Here is a 26,300-nt window from a genome sequence, read left to right on the forward strand (position 1 = left end):
TTTTATTGCTGTACTGATTGGTAAACTGAGGGCTTTCTTCTCCTTTCTCGAAGCATTTAGAGAGGAGCCTGAAAGCTGGGGTCACCTATTGCTGACATTGCTGTGACTTTTTTTAACCTGCACAAATTAGGTCCAGTTTCAAGAAATGCTGCTTGTTTAACTGAAGTCTGTGAAACCTAAATACTTTTGCTCACAGAATCAGGCCACAAATACCTTGACACTCGTACAAGCCACTTAGAGGGGTTTGAACCGTAGCCAAGAGAACTGACCCAAAATCACAAGGATTGTTAGGTTGTAGAAACACTGTTAATCATTAATTATTGCACATTCATTCAATTTCAGTCATAACTTTTTCCTGAACAATTTTTTAGAGGCTGCATGTTACAGTAATATTAAGGAAAATCTAAATTACCTTCAGTATTTATGCCAGTTTTGAGACTGGTTATCATCAGTCTGTTATTGCTTTCAAAGCAAAATATAGTAGTGACTTTGAAAAGTCATGAAAAAGTAAGAGGACCTTTTTAAGTTAAAGTCCTCTAGATAAGTAAGTAGAGCTATGTTTAAGCAAAGCTTCTGAAAGGATGAAGAACCTAATAATCCAAGATTACAAGGAAAAGAGCTTGAAAGCTTGACAGGGGAGGAAATAGGAGTTCTTACAATGTATTGCTATACAACCAGAGCCTGCATTTCTTGAAAATAAGAATGAGGAGGAAATAAGGCTAAAGGAAGAAAAGATGTCAGCTTAGAGGGCTCTCGATGTAAGTAGTACTGGAGTTAGGAGAGTGAATTTGATGGGTCCCACAGTCAGTTTTCAAGGTCTGTTCTAGAGGGTGGTCCCCGTGAGGTGTGATTCTGTCAAATTGCAGTAGCTAAGCAACATCTTGGAGAAACCTTAAATGACAGCCTGGAAAAAATGTGTATCATATGTATTTAAACTTTCATAGGTTTGCTTTTTTTTTTTTTACACTAAACTTATTCTTTTATACATAATTGGAAACACAGTATTTTAGTCAATATGATTTGTTAAAAATAAACCTTATTTTTCATGTGAAGCTTTACTGGTAGAAATGGATTAAAGCAAATCTGAAAGAAAACATGTGGGTTTCACAGAAATGATGACTGCACATAGTGTTTCAGGTGATCTTTTGGGGTATCTGCAACTTGAAAGGTATTTGAGCATCCTAGAGGTAGAAAATTCAGTTTGGACTGATGTCAAGTAAGAGAAGAAAGGGAGGGGGTGGGTTTTTTTCTAGCTAGCATTGAGCAGTAATAAAACTTTTGTGAATACATATCCTGATGTCACATACCTTTTCAGTCCTTGAAAGAAGTGGGTACTGAACCTTGGAAAATAGATGGGTGTGGATCTTTCATTGATAAGGCACTTTTACAAATGCACGGAGAGGTAAAAGCTGTCATTTTTTGGTATCCCAGGGAGATAAACACATGTGCCCCTTTATTCTTGGGTGCAAAGTACACATTGCACAATGTGCAATGACTGCTCTAATAAATAATTTGGTAGAGAGCAAAATACAGTTTTCTTTTACTCAGGAGACAACTGTCAGTTTTAAATCAACAAAATACAGACCTGAAAGTCACATAAATACTTCTGAACAGTGATACATTTTGAACTGGAAATCTTAAAGTAACATTTTTATTACTGTAGCTTTGGGTGTCGATCTACAATTGGTTGTTCTTCAAGCAAATGATGACAAAATCTTTCACTGAGCTGACCAAAACTTTCCTGGTTCTATTTGCCTGTCCTTATTTCTTCTTGCAAGTTTTGTTTGTTTATTTGTTGGCATTCTTCTAGAATGATGAAGGGGAAAGTTGAAAGATATCTTTAGCCTCTGTTGTTTTTGTGGGATGTTTTTTGTTTGTTTTCAAAAAAAATGGTAGTTGCCCTAGACAGAGTGCCTAGGTCTTCAGAAGCTTTCTTGGTCTCATCTGTAAATGTTTTGTACGACAAGACCGACATTACTCAAATGAGTAATGTCTTCAGAGAAAGGCAGGCACATTAGTAATCCAATATTCACTGTATATTATCCCAGGTGTAGCTGTAGGTAGGTGGGGATTTTTTGTTGTTGCCCCGCACCCTTCCACACCAGAATACTATAGCTTTTATATGTGGCATCTCTTCCATCTTAAATCTTTAGTAGGGTTCCACTACTTGAATCCTTTAGATACTAGTGCTCAACTGGAGGAGGATTTCTGATTTACTGGAAGGCTTGCCTCTGGTGCCACATTGGAAAACCAGCTTTGTTATCACAGTGTAATATCAGAAAGTATCTTCAAGGTCCATGTTAACTTTCTTTACATGAATGTGTTATCATGTGGGTATGTTAGAGAAGGGTTTTCAAGATTAATCTAACAAAGTTAGCCTTGAAATGCTCTATATACAGAGGCACCAGCTAGGTTTTAGACACAGAGAAGTGTTCATGGGGTGATACATATGTCTGTCAAAGAAGTGGATGCTCTTTTCTCTCTCCTTGGCCCATGTTTCTGTTGATATAACAAAAGATCTGCTTGCAACCAGATCTAGCAATCTAGACTGTTTTGTTTTTCTTGGGGCTATCCCAATATAGAGATCTTTTGATGTGTCATTATAGCACAAGACATAAGTCCTCCAGGAGTCTTAGGGTACTTCAGTCATTTGCTGTTCCTGAGACTTTACCCTGTGAGTGGATTTTCTCTCAGCTTAGTGTCACAGATCTGTACACCTAGGAAGTAGAATGCTGGCATAGAAGGACTAATGTTATGTACTGGTGACTAGCCCCTGCTTGTCACCATCCATTTGTGAGGTCCTAAATTAAATTAGACTGGTATATTCAGATTTTCTAGATGATGATACAGGAGCTGCCTCTCTTTTCACTGAAGTTTCGAATGGCTACTTTTTAATGCAAAAGTACCCAAGTCATTTTTATACATGGTTTTTTTTTGGTTTAATGCTATCTTATTCACAAGTTAATGTCAAACACAATTTATGATGTTGATACTTTCTTTTAAACAGCAGCAGGTAGGAGAAAATAAGTAAAAAAAATTGTCTTAGGAATGCTCACTTAAAATTTCTCACATCTCTCCTGCTGTTGTGGATTCTTAACGAATATTTTTTAAAAAAATCTAGCAGTGGGAAAGAGCCATACGTCATTTCATAAAATTGAGTTGAAGAGATGGCCCTGGTAGATTTGCTCGTTTTTTTCTGATGGAAATTATGGTGGTTTCTAATACATGGTAAGACATAATATGGAAGTTTTGTGCAGCATTCCTTATTGTAAGCTGCTTTGTCTTGGGGGTAAAATATAGCAATTTTCCCTACTGTAAACTTCAGTGATTGAGGGTAAAATATTATCAGACATACTTCATTTAACTGTATTCCTATATTTTCACTGCATTCCTGCCCTCTTAAGAATGGACAGTGACGTTTTTCCCAAGAGTTAGGAATGTAATATATAAATCGAAATATAAAATATGTTTGATAACCAAGATACAGGTTTGTCTGATACGAAATTCTGTCAATGCAACACAGTACTTCCAAATTCCTTTGTACTACATTAGAATTCTGGTTCTCTTCTCATACATAGATCGCTAATTGTGGCAAATGTTGCAGGTCAGTTATATGCTAAGTGGATACTTGGTTCATTCCTCTAAATTTATGATCACTTAATATAATTTTCCCCTTACAAAAGCATTTATAAAGGTATGTATATTACAAACCCCAAAGCAGACTCAAAAATGAAGTAGTTTTACTTCTTGATCTGTTGAGTTGACAGCAGTGATGATGGTTAGCAGAGTAATGTAGCTTTTTTATTGTGAGAATGATGCATTTAATATTGTGTAAATATCATGCATCTTCAGGATAATCTTGTAGCAGCTGTGGCATATTCTGCATTGTATCTGTAGTCTTTACTTCTGCTGCCAGTCCTGATTTTTGTAAGTGCTTTGGTCTCCTAACACTTGGAAAAAAATAATACAGAGCAAATACAGCTGTTGTTTCCATCCCTCCTTTCTCCCAAGCTTTTAAGGAAAGGAAGCATATGTACTGTTATGCAGTATTTCTTGGACTCTCATTGAAAAAATCCATCCTCTCAAGGTTATTTTATCTGCTTCTGGTTGATGCTGCCTTTTTTTGTGTGCAGCGTTGCTTTTAATTTAAAAGCTTTGTCACTCGTCTTATTTTGAATCCTGCTTTATAATACATTGTTTGCCCATTTTAAAGATTGACAGATGCCTTCACCTTGCTAATTCTTGAAGGTCACTAAGAGTAACATACTGAATAAAAACTGATGATTGCAGTTATTCCAGTTAATGCATCATGTTACATAAAGAATAGTAGTCTCCAGTATTGTCTCTGTATATTTAAATTCTACAATAGATTTCTACATAGACAATAAATATATAAAGCATAAAACATGTATGGGCTGCTACTCAAAAGAATGAGTAGTAATACTCAAGTTTGCAGCTTTTTTGACCTTCTAGCAACAGCTAGCAAGACTTTTCTTGGATGATTCCTCTCCTTTTGTCCCAAGGGAGAGAGAAGTTATCTTGCTTTTATGATTGTAGTCTGAATATGAGCTACTTTCTGGCAATGTTTCAAAGAAGCAAACCTGCTGAATCACTAGAATCTTGTCATTGAACAAATGCTGATAAACAAATCTTATAAGCAATGATTGTTTTCTTTTTTTTTTTTTCTTTTTGCAGATGACATTAAAGTATCTGTAAATGATTTCATTATCAAGGCAACTGCAGTTACTCTGAAGGTAAGTGAATAATTGATTTTGAAAAAATATATTTTATCATAAACTGCCAAGGAGACAAGAAGTATTTTGTGAGCCTATATGGAGATATGAATGTGATCATAGCAAAGTTTGTAATTCTTTATCACTTGTTGTCAAGAGCTTCTTTTTTTTTAAGCTCTCCAGGTAAAACTCTTTACACTGTCTATGCTGTGGACTGTAAAAATGAGAATGACTTACTATAGTTATCATCTGTAGATAACAGTAGATGCTTTGTCAGCAGACTAAAGCAGTTGGCAAGATAAGTCTTCTATTCTTTGCTATATTTATCCAAGTCTTATACCAGTCTTGTATATTACCTCAGATGTATTCTGATGGCCTATTCAGTGACTTCTGCTTTGAATTAAAAATTCTTCAGACAGCCCATCTTTGCTTATTGCTAAGAATTGCCATAATTGCCTTTATCAAAAGTAGAAGTTAAATAATTGCAATACATCCTGAAGTTAAGATCTTAATTCATTAGGGTCTACTTATTCCATGCTAAACTACAGAGGTTTTCCAGTCTGCATAAGCTATTTGCGTGTTCTCTGGGTGAAACTGGATGCATTGCCTTCCAATTCGTGTCGATTGCTCTGCTTGGAAAACATTCCCAGTGCCACTTAATTTTTTGAAACTGAAAGGTATCAGAGGTCTTTCTTTAGGAGAAACCCCACGCTTTGGAACTGTCTTCTCTTAGTCTAGAGTGTCTCAAATATAATCTCTTAGAAAACATAATGTGAAATTAATCTTATTTCCAAACTTGTGACAACAAATAACTATGATGGTTTCATAGTTAGGTGTGGAGTAGCTTTGATTTAAATTCAGTTTGTACTTAATTTTAGAATACATCATAGGTGGGAGCTCTGACAAGCCTGAAGGCCAGTATTTTTAAGGTTCAGGAGGAAATGGTGTCTTATAGTGATCACTGACAGCTGAAAAGATCTCTGGGGGACACACACTTGATCCTGAAATTATCTTATGGGGCTTGCCTTTGTCATCAAGGCAGTGTACTTATGTGTGACCATGAATGAATGCACATTTTGAAGCAGTTTGGTATTGCCTTGGATTTGTTATCTATACCTTCTTGTTTGCACAGAGATCACAGCTAGCTATATGGTAAATGACTAGAAAAGTTAAACTATTCTGATATTGCATTGTTTGAGCAGCAGGATCTAAAAGCTACAGACAAGATAAAGCAGAACAAGGATCCACCCTAGTTGCGTTACCTCACAACAATATAAAAACATCAGAAAAAGAGTGAGAGACATTTTTGTCATTTGTGAGGATTACTTTAACTATTCAAAAGCTGAAGGAGGAAGTTACATATAAATTAGGGAACTATTCCCATGGATGTATGGAATTAAGAAAGAACACTGCACTGGAATGGACTTGGGAAATTTCTAGCTAAACATGATCTGAATTATTAATGTACAATTTGTAAGAGCTATAGAATTTGACAGAAAATAGACAGGATTCTAGGCAGTTTTGTAAGCAAGTGCCTGAGAGAAATTCTGGGCATTGGATAGATTGGAAAAAATTTCCTAAGTTATTCTATACCAGAAATGGAAGAGATATATATGCTTGCTATGCATTTGTTAGATGTGAACATAGCAAGAAGCTTCTTTTTGTGGTCTAATGAGACCTTATGCAAGGAAATGGTGACATCCAAAACTTACCGTGAACTGCTAGCTGTGAGCGTGGGATGACAAATCTCTGCACCAGAGAGTAGATGAAAAGAACAGGAGACACAGGAATGAAAGATTAGGTTTTGTGTTTTTCTTGTCTACACAAAAAAGGACCAGCCAAGAAAGATATGGGGATGTAATCAGGGTTTACAGTTCGTCTGTATGTGAATGAATGACTGCGATTCTGTAATATGATTATTCAGTGTACTTTTTTATTAGTCCTGCTTATATAATAAGAGGGTTTTGTTGTAATTTGTGATTATTTTTTTTTAAATTACTGTCTGAAACTTAAAAGATTAGTACCTTCCTGTCCATTTAACTGTTAGGCAGCTTTACTGTACTTTGAAGGAACATACATGTGGATTGTGCATGTTGTTCATTGCCATTATTTAGAACAAGATTTCCTTATCTGCCATCATAAAATGACCTGACCAATGAATTATATAAATATGATTTCTATTTATCATATTAAAAAAAATATTTAGTCTGTGATTAGATTTGTATTCTTTTTTCCTAGTATTTTTCAGCTGACACTTATAATACAGCATTTGAACCTTGGACCTAAGGATTAGATAGTTCTATGCTGCACAGATGAGAAGGTCATCTGTAGCATGTCAGTAGACAAACCTAGTAAATGATAATGCATACAGCTTTGCAAAATTAGTGCATCTTTGGTTATAAATTAGTTGGTGTTCCAGGTCTGATTCTGAGAAGCTGGAGTTCTTGTGCATGGGTTAGAAGAAGCTGAGGTGGGTTTTCTGGTTTGGGGGCTTTTTTAAAATACTGTGTTTGTATGGAAGTAACCATTAAACTATCTGTCCTATCGCTTTGTTATAAATATATGCTAGCATTTGTTTGACTATTAAAATAATAGATTAAAAAAAAATCAACCAGATTTAACTCTGTATACCAGGAAATAAGTTCATGATCAAGCTCATGTCTCAACCACTTTCTGTCAGTATTTCAGGAAGGTATGTGGACTACTAATTTAAAAAAGAAACTCCACCTCCTTCTGCTCCTCCCTACTTTACATTCAAGACAGTTTTATTGACTCTTTTCTGGCCACTGTTCCAATCAGATTTTGTTACTATTTTCTTTATGAACAGTGCAAGACATGCTCTTCTAGGTTGAATGACCTGACAGCGGCTGGTTTGAGGGTTTCTGTTTAGTTGGAAAACACCTTAAGACACTGCTTGTATCAGTTCTTTAACATGCTAAATTTCTCTTTCACAGTTCTTAGGATCACCAAATCTACTTTTCAGCTTGGTCTTGCTATTTGACAGCCAGAGTTTTGTGAATGTGCCAGTGAGCTCATCAGATGATAGCCCGTTATCTTTCTGGACCAGTGAGAGACGAGTAGGGTTGGAGGAAGGAATAAAAGCTTCAGGCTGATATCCAGAAGTGGTTGGGCTTAGTAACAACAGCCAGTATAGCAGCTGGCATTTAGAAATAAACAATTTTTCATTGCTGAAGTGATGGGAGAAGTAATACTGTCTCGTCTACATCAAAATCATGACTGTTCTAATTATATGAAATTTGATAGGAGAAACTCCTTGTCCCTAACCATCTCTTTTGGATACCTTATATAGAGTCATACTTGCACAACACCTACTTGGAGGCATCTTACAACTGTGTAACTGTGGGATTTTCCTGAAGGTTATTTAACTTGCAAAGAGGTGTACTGCCATCTTATCTTTTTCCTTTTTGATATACATTTTGGTGTTGAAGAACAGGAACTGTGAATACAGTTACACTACTTCTCCTAGGAGTGGGGTTAGTTTAGATAGAGGATGGATGGATGGATGGATGGATGGATGGATGGATGGATGGATGGATGGATGGATGAGTTATTATCACTATCTAAACTGTGTCCCTCACATACGTACTTTTTTCTGGAATACTTTCTCCACTCTGTAGTCAACTTCCTAATTCCTAATTTCATTATAGTCACTAAATACTAATCTTGGATTTATTGGAAATAGTACCTTCACAGTATCTATCTGTGACCAGTTACCTGAGACTTCACCTGTATTTTGGGATATTTTTTCCCTTAAGCTTTATATAGTAAAACTCAAAAACCTCACTGAAACTATCAGTAAATATTATCTCAATTTTGAGTACACACACACACAAAGAAATCTGACACATTTTAGGAGAACCTCATCTTAATGATAGTGAGTGTACCTGCAGCATATTCTATTTGTAGTTTCCTCTGTTGAGAGTCATGCTTGAGACACGAGTGGAAAACAGTACGTGGGTATGTATAGTAGGATGTCCCTTTCCATGCTTTTTAAATCATTATCCTGTGATTTATTTTGGGGGAGAAATGACATTGCTTTGTAACTTTGCTTGCTGGGCATCCCTATGGTGGTATCAGTGACTCCTGAAGGAATTTGTAGGCTTTTGTTAATTTTTTTCCCAGCAGCACCAAAAAAATTCCTGGCTGCCCTGGCATTTTCAGTTCCTGGAGCATGCATTCATCCTTTTTGACAGAGTAAGTTTAAATAAAATAAATGCAAACTAATCATGTACATCTATTCTTAGACACCCCCCACAGTGATTTGGGTTTTGATTTTTTTATTTTTGTCTTGCTTATGGCAGTCGCGCTGACAGATGTGATCTAGTTTTTTGCCTTTATTCACAGACTGCAGTCTGTGATGCACTAATTAATTTGGTGAATGCCTGTATGTAGCTGTGTGTCTTAAAGGATTTTCCTTTTTCTTGATAATTGATTGCACCATTGTTCTTTTAACAGCTCTCTTTTTTTACTCTCTCTCTCTTCTAGCAAATACCAGATGTGAATGTAACCTGGGATGGAGAAGTCTGCAGGCAACTGCAGTCCATTGACATTTCTATTGCTGTGGCAACAGACCGAGGTCTCATTACACCAATCATAAAAGATGTTGCTGCCAAGGGAATAAGGGAAATTGCTGCCTCTGCAAAGGTAGGTCAGTACAGTACAGCAGGCTGAGGAATATGGTAGCTGTATAGTTTTTTGTAGCAGAAAATGTAGCATGACCTAGATACACATCAGTAATAATAAAGGCAGTTTCAAAATGGATCTAAAGCAGTTTTAACGTTCCTTAGACTTCAAAATTAGTATTAATTTTGCAACTCTGTTAATTTTTAGTTAACAGTCACTTAGCCATCATGTTATTTAGTTGAATGCTGGCTAGACTGAAACATAAACCTGCAATTCAATATATTTTTTTTTTTTACCTAGCTTTCTCATGAGGATTAATGTTAATTTGTTTAGTATTTTCAGTCTTTGGGTTTGAGATCTTGTTTGGGAGTTTTTTTCCCCTTTTCGTAGAAATTTGCTTGTAGCTGCTTGTGTTACTCTCTGTGCAGTTATATTATGACACTTATTTCTGTCTGCATTTTTTCAGTACGCAGTTCAGTTGAGAATGTCACCCAAAAGGCAACGTTAAATTCCTCAGACTAGTGAGCGGTATTTTGCATAGGCTAGGTGCCAGTTAGAGTGACTTTGATCTGTGGCAGTTGTTAATTGCTACAATAGTATTTTGTGGCAGGTAAAATACAATGAATGATGAAATGCCCCAATGCAAGCCTAATTTTGATACTTAATGAGTGTTAAGGCCTACAGGATCTGAGGAATGCAATGGAAGTAGTTGCTAGGACATAAAACTGTCCCAAAGCTAGAAATGAGCTGCACTTCATAAATTTTTTCCTTTTACTGAAAACTACAAAAATTTTAATAGTCTGTGGTGGTGGAGGGGAACAACCAACAAAGCCGTAGCAGAAAAAGGCATGCCATGCCCCCAAAACATTCATAATTGGATGGGTTTAAGATTTTTCCAGTCCATATTGCTTACTTCATGTTGAATATGTTGTGAAAGCAAATCCTTTCACTAGTACAATAGTCAGCCAAGGAGGAAGGTCAGCTGAGATTGCTACATTATTCTGTGATTAGAGATAAAATGACAAGGAGAAAAACACTGAGAAGCACAGTATAGGTTGTGCTTTCATTCCCATTCCCAATACCTGTGATACTCATGCAGTATTACAAACGTCTCTTACCATAAATTAGTGCCCTGCAGTTCCCATCATGGGAATGTGCAATATGTTTAATAGGGCTATGATAAAGTAAGCATTCCCTTTTAATTTTAATGGAATGTATGTAATGTTGGACACACTACTCAATATGAAAGTCATTGGGTCACATAGATTGCAGGTGTCCACACCAACATAATTTTGCTTTTTATCTCCTTCATTGAATTATTGAAAGAAATGGGTACCTGACATGCACATGTGGGAGGCACAAACTGAAACAGCAGCTGCTTCTCTACCAGTCTCCCTATAGTTTGGCAGGCACTTTCTTTGTGCACGTTGCTTATATGTCCCCTTCTGCTGCACGTTATAATAATTTTAACTTACTTCCATGTCATGTGCATCCCAGCGCCATATCTTCATCATTCAAATAATGCGATTGCACATATGCATTATGCTCATACTGACCCAGTTGTGTGAATGCTGTTCCATGGATATTGTCTTTTGATTCACTAATTATCCAGAGATAAATAAAAACCTAAAATAAAATTCAGTGTATCCTTTTAACTTCTAAATTCATAATAAGGGTGTCAGAGTTTTGTAAAACTTGGTGTAAGCTGAATTTAGTGGGTGATTCACTAGAATGAAATTCTCTTAAATTTCTTCATGTTTGTTCCTAAGCTGAAGTCATTGCAGTCATTAAACTATCATGGCCTTTCAGAACCCTTGCTTGGAAGATATTTAAAAATATGTACAGGGAAGACAGTTGTTTATCATGACCGACAGAGTTATGTTACACCATGAAAGGGTATTAATCCAACTGTCACAACCATAACTACTAACCAACTCCTTATCTGTGTGGAAGTTTATCTTGTAATGACTCTACCTCCACCCACAAGAAAACAAAAAAAAGTTAATTCAGTCATAGTTTCCACTTACTGACTCTGGACCTTAAAGGCAGGGGTGAGTTTTCATAGAAATTACATCACGGTAGATTGAATTGCGTGCTTGACAGGACGTTCATAGAAAGCATGCAGAAAATCCTTGGAAAGCAGAGCAGGCAATTCCTGGAAAGCAATCTAGAAATAACAAAAACAAACAAACGACAATTCCTAGAAAGAACATTGGGAAAAACCTAGAAAACAGTGGTAGAATTCCTAAAAAGGGAGTGAAAAATTCGTAGAAAACAGAGGGGATTCATGGAAAAATCTTCTCCAAGAAATTTTCACAAATGTGAGATATTACTTTTTTCATATTATGATAAAGTAGGGGGGTTTTTTTTGTTTTTTTAGTATCTTCCACCAAAATTTCCCTATCATAGTAAATTGTTGGAAACTGTCATAAATTTTATTCTTTTTACCAGAAGAGGGAAAATATAAACAGACTGTGTTGCTTTTATCAGTCTTCCCAGAAGCTATTTCCCTGACTCTGCTTTTGGAAACAGCTATTTTTGTCTTAAATTGTCATAATGCTGCAGTTGTCACAATGTGACATTTTCCATGTGCTTTTCCACCTGTGGAATAAATATGATACAAGCCAGAAACACTGAATGTATTCTGTATGAATAGGATAGATCATCTCTCCTCAGTATATTCCCACTTCAGTCTCTGCTGAAGTTGAAGAGCTCCTGATTTTGAAAAGGTTGCTACTAATGGAGAAGTCATCTGACACATTTCTGGTCACCACCTTTTCCACTGGGTACTCACAGGTTGTGTGTTGAGGAATGGGTTGGTGGCTGAATTACCTGGCTCTCGACCCACCAATGAACACTGTTTCTTTTGAGGGCCACACAATCCTTTCTTCATTATGTGACAATTACTGTAAGAATTATCCATCCAGGTTCTCACTGCTTCCTTCTAAGGAGATCTCTGAGTTAGAAACATCTGAGGTGGGGATAAGGTTCTTTTTCTCTGTGATTTTATCTTAGAACATAGCATGAAATTCTTTAACTGTATTTTGAATGAAATATTTGTGGACAGTTACTTCTGTTCCATTTAGAAGTAGGAAAGTCTCATGAATGAAATGGAGGTCACAGGAGGGGTGGTCTTCAAGGTAGTTGAATGCTTAGCTGGAAGGAATACATTCAATCTGCTGGAAGGTTCTGAAGTGGTACATGGCAAGTATCTTTAAACAAATATGTTAAGAATAATAATGTGCATTTCTCATCAGTATTTTGGTAGATATTTTTATCATGTAAAAACACCAGGGAGAGTGGTGGTTCCATTGTGAAAACTAGAGCAAGGTTTGTAAGGTGAGAGAACAGCTCTTATTGAACAGCTAGCACCATTGGGAAAACGAAGTTTTGTGTCCTAGTGTCTTTGCCAAATCATTGCAACTACGACAACAGTGCTGGTGAGGTGCTTCCCTAAATCAAAAATCAGGTTACTTTTTAATGACTGTATGGTACTTACCATGTCCTATTGAAGTAAAAAGAACTTGTCTATTACAACACTTTAATTTATTTCCTCTCTCCTCTTCTTTTTCTTCTTTTACTTTCCTTAGGCTCTAGCAAAGAAAGCAAGAGATGGAAAACTGTTACCAGAAGAGTACCAGGGAGGATCTTTTAGGTAAAACTCTCTAACAGCATTTAATACATGCAGTGTGGGTTCAGAACTGTTTTATCTTCAGCTATTCTGCTGTGTGTTAATGCATTGCCTTTTAAAATCTTCCTCCATTTAGGATGAAACTCCACATGATAGTTCGCATTTGAGTTCCCAGAAGCAATTACAATATCTGCATCCTAATTACGCATGCATTTTCTTGCTGGGTGGTGTTCTCTGATGGTCTTTGGTAGTCTTCCTCACTGGGTCTGCTGGTTGACCTCATTGCTCACACATCCTCACAAAGGTCTGTTCAGGAGGTGTTGTGCAGCTGTACTGTATCTTGAGCTGGTTTGTTTTAATTTGTCCTGTCTTTGTTCCTGTTACTTTCAAGAATAGGCCTCAACTGTCTTATTTATTACTGTCTTCAAACCCCTTTCTTCCTCACAAAAGCACCATCAGCTGTGTCTGCACATTCCAGAAGCTACATTGACACTGACCTACTTTATTCTCAGGAAAAAGTATTTAGCAAGATGAAAAACAAGACAGAAAAATAAAATGTTAGCAAGGTGATTTGGCTGACACTGTAATGTGTATTAATGTGCCTGGGTTGCAGCTGTCTGGAGTATGTGGCTCTCATGCTAGAGGAGTGGTCAAAAAAACCTCTAGACTTTCAGCAGAAAAAAACACATGGAAATGCAGCAGACTTGGATGTCTTCATCAACACAAATGGCCCCTCAGTGTGAATAACTGTTGCAGTAGTGGGAAAAACTGGGTGGGGTGTGACGAGGTGGATGATCTGCTCAGCCTGGTGGCAGATCTACAAGAGGAGGTAGAAAATTAAGGAGCATCAGGGAGTCTGAGAAAGAGATGGACTGGTGGATCCATCCTTTGCACTCCCTCGGACAGAAACAGGCACCAGAAAAAAAATCAAGATCACGGGGATCCTCTATCCTCTCCCCATCAGGCTGAAGGTAGTAGCTTAAAGGAAAGGAGTGAATGGAGGCAAGTCTGCACTCGAGGCAGCAGATGAACCCCCTCCTTGCCCACCCCACCTTTCCAGGTGCTTCTCTACAACAGGTATGAGGCTCTGGATGTAGAAGGCCAGTCAATACATGATTTGGTGACAGTCCCTCTACAACATAGGTGTTGTAAAGATCAGAAAGGCGTACCCTCCCTGTATCACGAGGGAGAAAAAATACCTCCACGAGGAAGAAAAAATTAGTTAAAGTTGTAGGTGACCCCCTTCTGAGAGGAGCAGAGGGTCTAATATGCCAGACAGACCTCCCTCTCAGGGAAGTCTGCTGCCTCTCTGGGGCCAGGGTTAAACACATCACCAGGAAACTTCCTAGACTGGAACAGCCCTTGGACCTATTGTTGCTCTTCCGTGTGGGTGGTGATGAAGCCACAACACGTAGTTTAAGGGCAATCAAAAGAGACTTCAGGGCCTTGGGGTGGTTGGTAAGGGAATCTGGAGCAAAGGTTATTTTTTCCCTTCTCCTTCCAGTTGTGGACAGTGACAGTTGGAGGAAATGGATGCACTGAGTCTATTAATACATGGCTCCGTGTCTGGTGTCACTGCCACAGTTTTGGGTTTTGTGCCTACACGGCACCGGGTTTACTGGCATCAGATGGGATTCCCCTTTCTCAAAGGCAGAAGGTGGTATTTGCTCACGAGCATTGGGGCTCGCTGGCAGAGCTTTAAAGTAGCCTTGAAGGGGGAGATGGATAATACCAGGCTCGCCCGTGACAAGCTGTGGGATGACATGCCAAGGTCAGAGGGATGGGGTGCTGGCAAGGCCCTCAGCCTGTTGCTTCAAGACCTGCTGGCTACAGGAGCACTCCTGAAGGCTTATGGAGTTGAGTCAGGGGCTCCTGAGGTAATAGGAGCCAACAGGAAAACAGCAGTGAAATGCCTCAAAGGAATTAAGGGATATTCCTCTGAGGAGGTGACACGGCCGACAGCCCAGCTGAAGTGTCTCTACACCAATACACGCAGCGTGGGCACAAGCAGGGGCAGTTGGAAGCCACTGTGCTGCTCGGAAGTTGTGACCTAGTGGCCATTACTGAAACTTGGTGGAATGAATCCCATGAGGGGAGTGCAGCTGTCGATAGCTACAGGCTGTTCAGAAGGGACAGGTGATCTACATCAAGAAATGGATGGAGTGTGAAGAGCTCTCTCTGAAGTGTGTCCACAGGTGGGCAGGTTGAAAGCTTATGGGTAAGAATCGGAGACCGAGGCAACAAAGGGAACGTTGTGGTTGGTGCCTATCACAGGCTGCCCGATCAAGGGAGCCAGCTGACGAAGCCTTCGTGCTCCAGCTGCAGGAGGCGTTGTGCTCGCAGGCTCTTGTCCTGCCGGGGCACTTCAGCCACCCCAGCATCTGCTGGAAAAGTAGCAGGGCGAGCTGTAGGCAGTCCAGGAGACTCCTGGAGTGCATCGAGGATGAATCTGAGGCCAGGTAACAGATGGCCCTTCCAGAGGGGATGCGATACTGGACCTGAGGGTCACCATCGCAAGTGAGCTGATCGGTGACATCAAGAGTGGAAGCAGCCTGGGCTGCGGTGATCGTGCACTGGTGGAGTTCACAGTCCTGAGGGCTATGGGTCAGGCGAAGAGTAAAGCCAGAACGCTGGATTTTAGGAATCAAACTGCCAGCTGTTCAAGGAGTTAGTGAGGAGGACCCCCTGGGAAACTGCCCTCGGGGACAAGGGGACACAACAAAGCTGGCAGATCTTTAAGGATGATTCCACAGAGTGCAAGAGCTCACGATCCCCAGGTGTAAGAAAGCTGGAAAGGAAGGCAAGAGACTGCATGGCAGAGTTGAGACCTGCCAGTGGAACAAAAGGGCAAAAAGGAAATGCCCAGGCAGTGGCAGCAGGGACAGACATCCTGGGAAGAGCACAGGGACGCTGCCCGGTTGTGTAGGGATGGGGTCAGGAAGGACAAGGCGTGGCTGGAGTTGAACTTGGCAAGGGACATGGAGAATAAGAAGAAGGGGTTCTACAGGTATGTCAGCCAGAAAAGGAAAGTCAGAGAAAGCGTAACCCCACCCTGATGAGCAAGACTGGCAATCTGGTAACAATGGATGATGAGAAGGCTGAGGCAGTCAGCAACGTTTCTGCCTCAGTCTTCACAGGCAGCCTCTCTTCCCACACCTCTCGAGTGGATGGACCGCAAGGTGCGGTGGGGGGGAGAAAAAACCCTCCCACTGCAAGAGAAGATCAGGTTTGTGATCTCCTGAGGAACTGAACATACATAAATCTGTGTGACCTGACGAGAGGCATCCCAGAGTCCTGAGGAAATTGGCTGATGTAGTTGGCAAACCACTCTCCATGATAGTCGAAGATTCATGGCAGTCAGGTGAGGTCCCTGGTGACTGGAAAAATGCTGCACCCATTATAAAAAGGGTAGAAAGGAGGACCCTGGGAACTAGTGACGTGTCAGCCTCACCCCTGTGCCTGAGATCATGGATCAGATCCTCCTAGAAGCTGTGCTGAGGCACATGGAGCACAGGGAGGCGATTCGAGAACGCCAGCACAGCTTCACCAAGGGCAAGTCCCTGCTGTGGCAGGGGGTTGGAACTAGATGATCTTTAAGGTCCCTTCCATCCCAAACCATTCTGTGATTCTATGTGGAAGGGAGAAAGGCATGATGAGGCTTTCCTATGCCTGAGTGTTATCTAAATGCCCAAATCATATCACTTATCAGCAGCCATTGTAACCTAATAAAGTTCAATCTAAAAGACATTTGACTCAGAACAGGGGCAGACAAAGTTTATTTGAAGATACCAATTTTCTGTCCTACTTTCTGCCTTTAGTTTGTGCAATGCAAGGATATACTACTGTAAAGCCTTAAGATTCTGAATGTGCTTAACTGAAATCCAGTTCAGATCTATTTCAAAGTTTATGGGTTTGGCCTTGGGAGATAATTAGATCATAGTGGTCACTGAATATAGATTATTTCTTCTAGGTGATACATAATTTCTGAATCACTGGTAACTGTTCTCTTTCATTTAGCATCTCTAATCTGGGCATGTTTGGCATCAATGATTTCACTGCAGTCATAAACCCTCCCCAAGCCTGCATCCTGGCTGTTGGACGAGCAAGACCGGAGCTCAAGATTGTGGAAGATGAAGAAGGGAATGAGAAACTTCAGCAGCATCAACTCATGACAGTGACTCTTTCAAGTGATGGTCGGCTGGTAGATGATGAACTGGCTTCAAAGTTTCTGGAGACCTTGAAAGCCAACTTAGAGAATCCAATACGACTTGCCTTGTGTTAAACTCAGTGAAGATTGCTTCTTGGTTTGACAACATACATAACTGTTATGTACTTGGGATTGTTTTTCTGTATAGACAAATAAAAAGTTACTGTGAGAAGGACAGTTAAAATATTTATTAAATTAACATGAAAAACTTAATTTTCATCCTTTTAGTCTTTTGCAATGATCCGGTTTTATACTGTAAAGCTAAAAGACTTTTAACATACTACATTTCTTTAAACACTTAATACTAATGGCACATAACATTTTCATAGAAAAGTCAGTCTCTTCTGTAAAGGAAAATTCAACAGAACTTTATGAAATTTCAAAGGGAATCATAGAATAATTTAGGTTGGAAGAGACCTTTAAAGATCATCTAGTCCAACCACCCTGCAATGAGCAGGGACACCTTCCTATAGATAAGGTTGCCCAGAGCCCTGTCCAGCCTGACATTGAACACTTCCAGGGAAGTCCATCTCCCACCTCTCTGGGCAACCTGTGACAGTGTTTCACCACCCTCATTGTAAAAAAATTTCTTCCTTATATCTAGTCTGAATATACCCTCTTTCAGCTTAAAGCCATTACGCCTTGTCCTATTGCAACAGGCCCTGCTAAAATGTCTGTCCCTATCTTTCCTATAGCCCCTTAAGTATTGAAAGGCTGCAACAAGGTCTCCCCAGAGCCTTCCTTTCTCTAGACTAGACAGCCCTGACTCTCTCAGCCTGTCCTGGTAGGAGAGGTACTCCAGCCCTGTGATCATTTTTGTGGCCTCCTTTGGACCTGCTCAGCCAGGTCTATGTCTTTTTACTGTGCTGAGTACTCCAGAGCTGGATGCAGTACTATAGGTGGGATCATTCCTGTGCTGAGATGGGATGCTTTATTTAAGGGATAAATATCTAGCTTTTAAAGTGAGGAAACCAAGAATCATAATTGAGCCAAGTGCTGTTATGAGTCATGGTCAATACCAAGATAACCGAGTAGCTAAATTATACACTGCAGTAGGAAGTTTTTCAGTTTTCTGAAGACTTCTCTGGCATGTTGTGCCATCCAAATTAGCTTGAAATAATGTTTGTAAGATTTTGACAGATTCTTCAATGGCTTCCTACAGAAGAGCACACAAAAAAAAGTTTTGGTTTAACTTAATTTACATCAGAGATTTAACACTTCTTTATCTTCCCCTTTACTATAACCTACACTGGAGAAAAGATGACTGTGGAGAAGAACAGGGAAAAGAAAGAACAGGAAATGCTGAGAGACTAAATTAGATCATAGATAAAAATAATTTCTCAAAACGTTAAGTAATCTGTTGAAATCCACAGCTTTTTTCATATAATTAGAACTCATCAAAGCACATTTAAACTGTAGGTGCATATATTTTTCCAGTATTTTAAGATGACTGCATAATCTAATGCCTTGCAGAGGGATAGACAGGAGAATAAACTTGTCTGAATAAATGTATTCTTTGTGAAGGATGGAATCTCAGTGTTGTTGATTTTTATTTTTTTGATGGAACCACTATCCAGTGAAAACATTCTGTATAAAAAATTAATATTAGGTTTTCTTTGACTTAATTTGGGGACAAGTATGCTTTTTTAATTTAGAAGTTGTCCCAACTTGTGTATATTCTTCAGTACCACAAAATACCAAAAAAATTTTTTTGTTCTCTGTGATATATTGTGGTTAACGTAAAACACAAGATAATTGTGCCAGCAGTATTGTGATTAAAAGCTAGCTCTGATCTCTTAATCTCATAGCGGTTCCAGTATGAAAGTTCAAAGTTTGCACACTGAATATTTGCTGATTAGTACTGCTCTTTGCATGGATAGAATAAAGATGTAAGTAGAAAGTATTTCCTTGTCAGGGTATATTGAATTATAAACTCTGACTTAAGTGCATTGGCCTGGAGTTTAAGTTAACAGTAGGTTGTTTTTTTCATATATTATTTTTTCTGTAAATGTGGAACCATGTATTGTATGTGTTTGTAATGAACAGGACCTGGTGAAAATAGAAATTTTCAGTAGAAGTCAGAGATTTTCTTATTCTGGTTTATGAAAGTACTTTTTAAAAATATTTGGAGAACTTGTTTGAGCTGTTGCCGTAATTAAGAAGCTAATTGCAAGACAAAACCTTTAGTTAATACTAAATTGAGAGTTTTTGCTGAGTAAGTTTTCTTCTTTGGCTTTTCTGTTACCATAAAGTGTTAATCTAACAGTAGGGAGAGATTTTGATTACCAGTCTCCTTTACCATGCAGTAATGGACATATCCATTCTCTATATCCAGGAGTGTCTCACTGATACATCATATTCAAGATTGGGTGCTGCAGATTAGTTGGCAATTTTAAATGTTTAACCATGAATTCTTCCAAAGTTGTTTGTCAATCTTGTATTACTTTGAAGGTAAAAACCCCACAAATTTATACATTGTCCTTGATATTGTACAAGAAGTTCTTACTGTTCACATAGCGAGATCTGCTCTGTCCCAGACAATTTTAAAATCTGATAGATGATGTTCTTGCACTTGGTGGTCTAGTGTTCTGTGCTTGCCAGGATTTGAATATTCTACTCTTTAGCTGGCCACAGGAAGGGCTGCCTGACAGATGTGTACAGCTGTAGTTTTGCGCGGATGTGTGTTCATGTGGTACGAGTCACAGTGTTTTGCTTTTGGAGGCACTGGTAGGTGCTGCTGTCCATCAGTATAGAATGTTTATAATCTCTCATTCAGGTGAGTACTAATACATCCATTATACTTCCGCTGTTCAACACAAGCATGTGAAGACAATGCAACTCCTTCTCCAGGTTAAATAAACCTTTACAACTTTTGAACTAGGCAAATCTCAGTAAGGCTAATACAAGTTTTAATTCCAGTTTGTTTATACCTGCTTGCTTGCCAGCATTATCATTTGGCATAAAGATAGATTTATGTGATTTGTCAGCCATCAGCCTGTGAAGGAAATCTCAGGAATTGAGAGATGTGAGTCAGATCTCCTTAACTCAGAATAACTGTACCCTTTGGCAACATCTACCACTTTGTATAAGTGAGACAACAAATAGTTACCCATACAGGTTAAAAGTTTAGTATCTTCCTGAAGATTTTAGGGATTTGGGGATGGGGAAAATGGATAAAATGGCCCATAAAGTGAACCATATGAAATGCTTATGCTTACATTTGAAGGAAATTTGCCTTGAAATAAAAATTTCACAGATGAAAAATACAATTTTTCATGTATTATTCTTTCAAATGTCTTCTGTCAACATCTTTTTTATCTACCTAAGCAAGAAATACCATGCAGGCATCTATCTTCTTGCAGAATTAAAAGAACAAAAATTGAAATTTAAGGATATGCTTGGGGGAAACTACTTTCTTGATTCATTTTCCTTTGCAAGAGGCATAGCTAGGGGAAAAAAAAAAAAAAAAAAAAGTAGCTATTTGAGACTTTGTAATTGTTGATGAGTATTGAACCATGTGTCATAATTTAATCCCTAATTATGCTGTCAGAATATTTGACTTTTTTTTTGATTCTTCTTCCTGCAATGTATTCCTTATGAAATAAAATTTCCATAATTAATATTCCTACATGTAATCCCTGAAAGAACCTCAGTCCTGCCAAGTGAGCGCTCAGTGCTATTCTCACCTAATCCTTTTGTAACGTGCTCATTTCCATCCATACAAAGTATAGTAGACACTCTTTATTTCAACTAATGATTAGTCCCTTTGATTACAATTGAATTTTAAAGTTGAGTAGAAAGCCACAAATAGGATGAATAATCCAAGAAACAAAGTCTGAACACCTGCTTTTATGTGCTGTGTTTTACAGAAAGTTGCATATTGATCACATTCAAGTATATGCAATTACAGAGCACACGTTAGGGGGAAACTAAGAAGTGTTGGAACTAAGGGTCATGCTCGATGTCTTTCATATGCAATAATTTGTGCCATAAGGTGACAGAAAATAAAGAAAAAGGTGCCATTAGGATTAGTTGTGTAATAGCCTTAAGGTGGTGACCTGTAGATTTGAAAGTGGTTTTATCTTTTTATATTTTTTACTTTCTTGGCTTTCCTTTATGACTTCTCATTTTGCCACTGAATTTTTTTCCTGGATTACATCAGATCATAACAAATACTTTTTCCTCCCTAAACCCCACTGAAAATATTGTGCATTATTGTATTTTATTTGAAAGCAGTGTAAATAAAGCAGATAGTAAATAATGGTTGCACAGTGACCAGTACCCCTTGCAAGCTCCTTTCGGTGCCACTCTGTTAATCCTGGCAGTTTCAGATACGGGTTACTCAGAGTAAAGTTAATCTATTTGTATGGTAACCAAAACCAGGCAAGACCAGGAGCAGCCACCAGGAGGCCCAATTTCTGTATTTTGTGCTATAGACTCCTATAGAGAAGAATTTTTATCTCACAGATGGACAATCCAGTATCCTTCACAACCACTCTGCTTCAAGGATATGAAAAGCTGTAGTATAGAATTAAAAGCTTTGCATAGGAAAAGGCACAGCTCAGCTCTGGCAAACCTGACAGCGTACAGAGTTAAAAGCTTTGGTGACTGAAGAGCTGAAAAGTATCCCAATGTCTTTTGGCAGAAGGAAGCCATGTTACAAGGAGTCCTCTTGCCAAGCTGGCAGTTGTCCATAAGCAAGCAGGCTATGTGACACCACGGTCAATGTAACCCCTGGTATCGACACCGGCTGGGCCATGAGTGGATTGAGAGCAGCCCCAAGGAGAAGGACTTGGGGTTATTGGTGGATGGAAGCTGACTGTGAGCCAGCAATGTGCGCTCACAGCCCAGAAAGCCACCCGTGTGCTGGGCTGCACCCAGAGCAGTGTGGGCAGCAGGGCGAGGGGGGGATTCTCCCCCTCTGCTCCGCTCTGTGAGGCCACCCTGCAGTGCTGGGTCCAGCTCTGGGGGCACCAACATCAGAAGGACACGGACCTGCTCAAGCGGGACCAGAGGAGGGAATGAAGATGCTGGGGGGGCTGGAGCACCCCCTGTGAGGACAGGCTGAGAGAGTTGGGGGGTTCAGCTGGAGAAGAGAAGCCTCCGGGGAGACCTTAGAGTGGCCCCCCAGGGCTGAAAGGGGCTGCAGGAAAGGGGGGAGGGACTCTTTACCAGGGAGTGTGGGGATAGGATGGGGGGTAACAGTGTTTAAACCGACAGCAGATTTAGAGAAGATACTAGGAAGAAATTCTTCCCTGTGAGGGGGGTGAGGCCCTGGCACAGGCTGCCCAGAGCAGCTGTGGTTGCCCCCTCCTGGAAGGGTTCAAGGCCAGGTTGGACGGGGCTTTGGGCAACCTGGGCTAGTGGAAGGGGGTTGGAACTAGATGATCTTTAAGGTCCCTTACAACCCAAACCATTCTATGATTCTGTGATTATTCTAATGATGAGAATAAATTCTGCTGCCTTTTGTGTAGCAATATTTCAATTTACATCTGTTCATGTTGTGGAAAGGCTCTTTTTCAGCCCTCAGTTTGTGGCTGATTTACATTAACTACTCTAATTCATGCCTTATTTTTCTTGAAATTAGCAATTTTTTTCCTTCCTGAAGACTTTGATATAAAATGTCCCTCCACTTCTTGTAAAGTACTACAGCACAAGTAATAAAATTTAACTAGCCATCCAACCATTCTTATTATTTTTCTGAGTTTTCCAGATCAGGAGACGTTCTCATCTAGTACTACAGTGCATCATGGATCAGAAATTATATAAATAGCTATTATTTCCTTTACCCTAAATGTTGCTAATAAGCAATCCTAATTTTCATTTCAGAAGTGTCCTGGCACCTACAATTTCCTGTTCCCCAATACCTGTTTGTAGACCGCTGTTTGCATTTCCCTCTTTTTTGTTTAAAGAGGTACTGACTTACATGTGAGTAGTCACACAGTTCTTTGTAAGTAAGAAAGGTGGAAAAAATGGTTGTTCAGCGTATGTTCTTGTTTGTATGCTTATGATGACAATGATTTTTTGTTTTCCTTAAAATTTCTAAGTATTAGCTAAATGATAGTCCAATAAAATGAGATTAATGTTTTGATAACCCTTCCTAAGTAGTTTAAATGTTCTGATTCTTCCCTTTTAGAGTCTGTATACTGGGTTTAGTTTTAGAGACTTCTAATTTATGAATGTCTCCTGGTTTAGTTTAGCCAAATGAGAGACTTGAGTAGAGATTGTTGCTTTTAAGAGACAAGATCAAACTCTTTGAGAATGTGTAATTTAAATTAAAGTCCTAGCAATCATTTAAAAAATATTCCTGGTAGATGCTGATCTTGCAGAAGAAGTAATGTATCTAAGATAAGCATGGCATTGATCTCATCAGGCAAGGAAGATGAGCATTGCTGCTGTAGCTTTAAAGGATGTTAGCATAATAAAGAAGTATCTCCAGTATGTCTCCTACCAGTTTCTTTTCGGACTATCATAATGTAGCATGAAAAACAAAACGTTGTTCTACAGGAAAGTGCATGAAGTGTGCTATTTTCTTTCGTTGTATTTTGTAAATTACCAGAAATATATGCATATCTATCCAAAAATTGTTTCCAAGGAATTGATCAGCCTATTAGTTTCTACACATAGAACTTTAACTGAATCATTCTTCAGAAACGAGAATCAAGGTACTGGTGTACTCCTCATGGCTGGATTTGTTTGGTATAAGCCCTGTTGGTGCCACTATTTTCGATCATTTCAGTCAATGAAAGACTTGTTTTAAAGGGGAAATGGAAATTCAGAAAGGCCAGCAGATGGCAGACTGAGCAGCAGGGTTTTCTGACTTTCTGGATCTCTTGAAGTGTAAATATAGTCACCGAACTATTTTAGTATGTAGATATTCTTGAATTTAAACTATAGCTTGATGGTTTGGTATTCGGTTTTGAAGTATTTCAGAAACCACCTGACATGAATAAAGAAGGAATAGTAAACACTAACTTGCCTTCATCTGTTGAAATTAGGATCAGATGGAAACCTTGGTCATTGTATGGCACTTCCTGCAGAACTGGACTGTATTATCATAGAAAATCTAAAGTTGGACGGACCTATAAGAATCATCGAGTCCAACTCCCTGCTCCTCTCAGAACTACCTAAAAATAAACTATATGATTAAGAGCTTTTTTCAGATGCTCCTCGACAGGCTTGGTGCTTCCTGGGGAGCCTGTTCCAGTGTCTGACGACCCTCTCAGTGAAGAACCTTTTCTTAATGTCCAACCTGAACTTCCCCTGATGCAGCTTCATTCAGTTGCCTCACGTCCAATCGCTGGTCATGAGAGAGGAGATAAGCATCTCCCCCTCCACTGCCCACCTCCAGGAAGTTGTAGACTGCGATGGGGTCACCCCTCAGCCTTTTTTTCTCCAAGTTGAACAAACCAAGCCACCTCAGCCTCTCCTCATAAGTCTTACCCTCAAGACCTTTCACCATCTTGATCACTCTCCTTTGGACACACTCTAACAGTTCGATGTCATTATACCAGGGGCCACCCAAAAACTGCACACAGGTGGGGCTGCACCAGTGCAGTGTAGACTGGGACAACCAGCTCCCCTGACTGGCTAACTGTGCTGTGCTTGATGCATCCCAGGATGTGGCTGGCCCTTTTGGCTGCCAGGGCACGCTACTGACTCATATTCAATAATGTTTTATTCATTCCATTTGTCCCTAAAATACTGAGGACATAGAGAGCAGCTAAGTCAGAATGGCAATTACATCTGTAATAGAGTAAACAGAGAAAAAACTGATCAGTTGGAATTACCTTTCAATATGTTCTTGGTTAAGCATAAGTTTTAAACAGAGCTGCTTGTAATTTCTTTCTTTGTAATCATGATTGAGTAAAGCAGGAGGATAGGATGTTCATGGTAGCCTGCTGGAGATTTGCAGAAACATGCTACCAGTAAATGTTCCAAGAAACACAGAAACTTAGGATTAGGGTGAAGACCCATGTGTTGACTAAACTGGGGTACAAAACATTTACTAGAAGCTTGACTGGCTACTTTGCGTGGTTACTTTACAAAATCTGCCTAACCTGTCCCCCCGAAAAGCTGTCACTGTTTGCTAGAATTCAGTTTACACTCCTTCCCTTTGACGTCAGTTTTGCTTTGACTTGTAGTTTTCACAGTAGATAATTATTCAGATACAATAACCATATTGTTCTTCCCTCTCTCCACAATAATTGTCCTACCTGGCAAGTTAAACATTTGTGTCGTTATGAGAAATAACTAGCTGAAAAATGACAGACTTTTCTGTTTGTTCATTACCTCTTCTAAGGAAAATGACTCATGCTGTGTAAATGAATACCACTGTTTATCTCCTTAAAGATTAGAGTTCAAGAAAAGATTCTATTTTATACCTTAGAAGTTCCTCTCATGTGGCCTAGACCTAGATGGGGAGAAGTCCTGTTTATTTTTCATATTGTTGTATGAAGTATATACTGAATTGTTAGTGCAGATTTTCTCTCCTACAGTTCCATGATTTTGGCATTGTCCATGTAACACTTATTGCAGCATGCTGTTTGCTTCACTTTACAGGGATCCAAGCAATTGAACCTTGTAGGATACTCTCTATTGACCTAGTTTTCAACCAATTCCTATTTCAGCTGCCCATCTGAAGAAAAAAAATGTGTAATTATATTTCATTTTGCAACTTTGGTGACTTTAATTGCTTCCCTGCCAAATAAATTATAAGCTTAAATATCCACAGAGGTTGTTTGCTTGTGCAGATGTTTATACTTGCTGTGTCATGTCCCAGTCTCCATTAACAGCACGCACTGAGTTTCACTAGGTTTCAGCAGACATCATCACACTGTTTCCTCTTCTTTGCATGGAAAAGAGGAACACTAATGGATCTCTTGGTTGATCAAGAAATAGACTCTTACACTCTTCTGAAGTGTGACACTTCTGGTTTACAGTGTAAATTTCAACCAAATATTCTGAGTGTAATACATTGCTTACTCGCTCGTTCATTTTAGCAAGGACTCTAGAGCACCTTAATTTTACAGTACAAGCAATACACAGATTCAAAAGAAAATAATATTCACACTTCCACCCCCCC

General features: G+C 39.1%; 1 protein-coding gene across 1 annotated transcript in view; it reads left to right on the forward strand.

Annotated features, from left to right (window-relative positions):
- The window catches only part of PDHX (pyruvate dehydrogenase complex component X), a 58,304-nt gene extending 40,625 nt beyond the window's left edge, over positions 1-17,679 (forward strand). The window contains exons 8-11 of the mRNA XM_026850571.1: positions 4,696-4,754; positions 9,240-9,398; positions 12,968-13,032; positions 17,026-17,679. Coding sequence (XP_026706372.1) covers positions 4,696-4,754; positions 9,240-9,398; positions 12,968-13,032; positions 17,026-17,290 — 548 coding nt within the window. The 3' untranslated portion in view covers positions 17,291-17,679. The remainder of the gene's footprint in view (positions 1-4,695; positions 4,755-9,239; positions 9,399-12,967; positions 13,033-17,025) is intronic.
- Positions 17,680-26,300: the final 8,621 nt, after the last annotated feature.

The sequence above is a fragment of the Athene cunicularia genome, assembly GCF_003259725.1.
Source record: "Athene cunicularia isolate RWA chromosome 5 unlocalized genomic scaffold, athCun1 chr5_part2, whole genome shotgun sequence".
NCBI classification, from domain to species: domain Eukaryota; kingdom Metazoa; phylum Chordata; class Aves; order Strigiformes; family Strigidae; genus Athene; species Athene cunicularia.